This window comes from Cynara cardunculus, assembly GCF_001531365.2.
Source record: "Cynara cardunculus var. scolymus isolate 2C chromosome LG 1, CcrdV1, whole genome shotgun sequence".
Taxonomy (NCBI): domain Eukaryota; kingdom Viridiplantae; phylum Streptophyta; class Magnoliopsida; order Asterales; family Asteraceae; genus Cynara; species Cynara cardunculus.
The window spans coordinates 42,455,931-42,457,490 of NC_037528.1; the positions used below are offsets into that span (position 1 = coordinate 42,455,931).

Here is a 1,560-nt window from a genome sequence, read left to right on the forward strand (position 1 = left end):
ATAGTCGATAGCAGGTAAGTTCTCATGGTCAAAAGGACTTATTTAATCGGGTTGAGTTTCAATGAGAAAGAGAGTTAAATATGAGAAGTGTAAGAATATATTTACACTTTTAAATGCATATTAGGATGAGATGTACGAGATCAATCTTCGTATCAAACACGAATCATAAATGAATTTGAGATTAAAGGTGATCAAAAGTCCAAATCCGGTTATCACCTTAACCCTCGTCCTCAAACAATACTTCACTTATTTAATGGACTTCAAAAAAACCGATAATTTATTTATTCAATTCTTTTTCCAAAGAATTAATCAGTAAATATAGAAAATTCAATTGGGTTAAAAGGCAATAAAGCATCCATCTTGAAATCAAATCATCCTTTTTAATACCGATTGGCGTCTCTTATTTCACTCTTCCTATCCACGACACAATGGATCTCTCTGTTCCACACCGCTGTGTTGTACACAGTAGTTCATCTTGTTGCTCTTCTCAGCTACTCAAACCTAGGTTTCAACTTGTCCCCACGCCCAACCAAATTAAGCACCCTCTCGTTTCAATCAATCAACGATATAAGTTTTACCCAATGGAGGTGCAGAGAACAACAGGCTGTAGCGCCTCTTCTCTCCTCAATGACCATGGCTCTCCGATAACGGCTGATCCTCCTGTCGACACTGGTAAGAACCCTAATTTCTGGTTACTTATGTCTGGTCTAACTGATTAGGCGTCATTGTTCTTTATGCGCAGTTTTCTTGCACTCGCAAGTCTGAGTTGTTTTGTGATTTTGCTTTTGGATTTTCAGTTCGAGATCGAATTGGGTCGGTGAAAAGGGTTACGAATGAAACGAATGTGTTTGTGGAATTAAACTTGGATGGTGTTGGTTCACCTGACAGCAGCACTGGAATTCCATTTCTTGATCACATGTTAGATGTCAGTATGTCGTTTTGCGAACTTTCAAAATTTTGTTGGTTTATGTTTACTTTTGGATGAAGAACTTATCTGATTCTGAAAGATAAAAATTAAGGAAAAACTCAGGGTTGAAAAGTAAGTGCCTTGCATTTTCAATGTGCAGCATAAACAATAAATCAATAAGTGATAGATTGCCTAAAACAGTTTCTACCATTGACAGATGAATAAACCTAATATCACTCTTACAATAACCCTCACTCATCCTAGATTGTGTTCTACTCAAAGTAGTGTAGTAGTCGTCAGTACTAGTTGAAGAACTTGTGGTACGTGGATTGCTCGAAATTGTTGCAGAATAATTACTCTTGATAGCTTGAATTTGTGCGCCTGTCTCTAACACCCGAGACTGGTATTTATACTATGTATGCAAGGGACAAAATGCTACGTGGCTGAAGTCCATAGGCTAAGAACCTGATATGGATCAATTGGCAAAATCAAGATTAGCGGCCAAAAGTACCACTAATCGGATGCTTATTAAAATAAACCCTGGAATTCGAGACCCAGTAATCTCCAATGTCTACGACAAGAATCAAAATACTAGAATGAATCCAAACAATGGGGTGGCCGGTCCCTTAAATAAAGCCGTACCCTAATCCTAA

General features: G+C 37.8%; 1 protein-coding gene across 2 annotated transcripts in view; it reads left to right on the forward strand.

The window, feature by feature from the left end:
• The first annotated feature begins 379 nt into the window (after nt 1-379).
• The window catches only part of LOC112509293 (imidazoleglycerol-phosphate dehydratase-like), a 29,330-nt gene continuing 28,149 nt past the window's right edge, over nt 380-1,560 (forward strand). Inside the window, exons 1-2 of one of the 2 annotated variants that reach the window (XM_025114179.1) lie at nt 380-672; nt 798-925. In XM_025114179.1, the coding sequence (XP_024969947.1) occupies nt 429-672; nt 798-925 (372 nt within the window). In that variant the 5' untranslated portion in view covers nt 380-428. The remainder of the gene's footprint in view (nt 673-797; nt 926-1,560) is intronic. The other variant, XM_025114171.1, reaches the window with a different exon arrangement.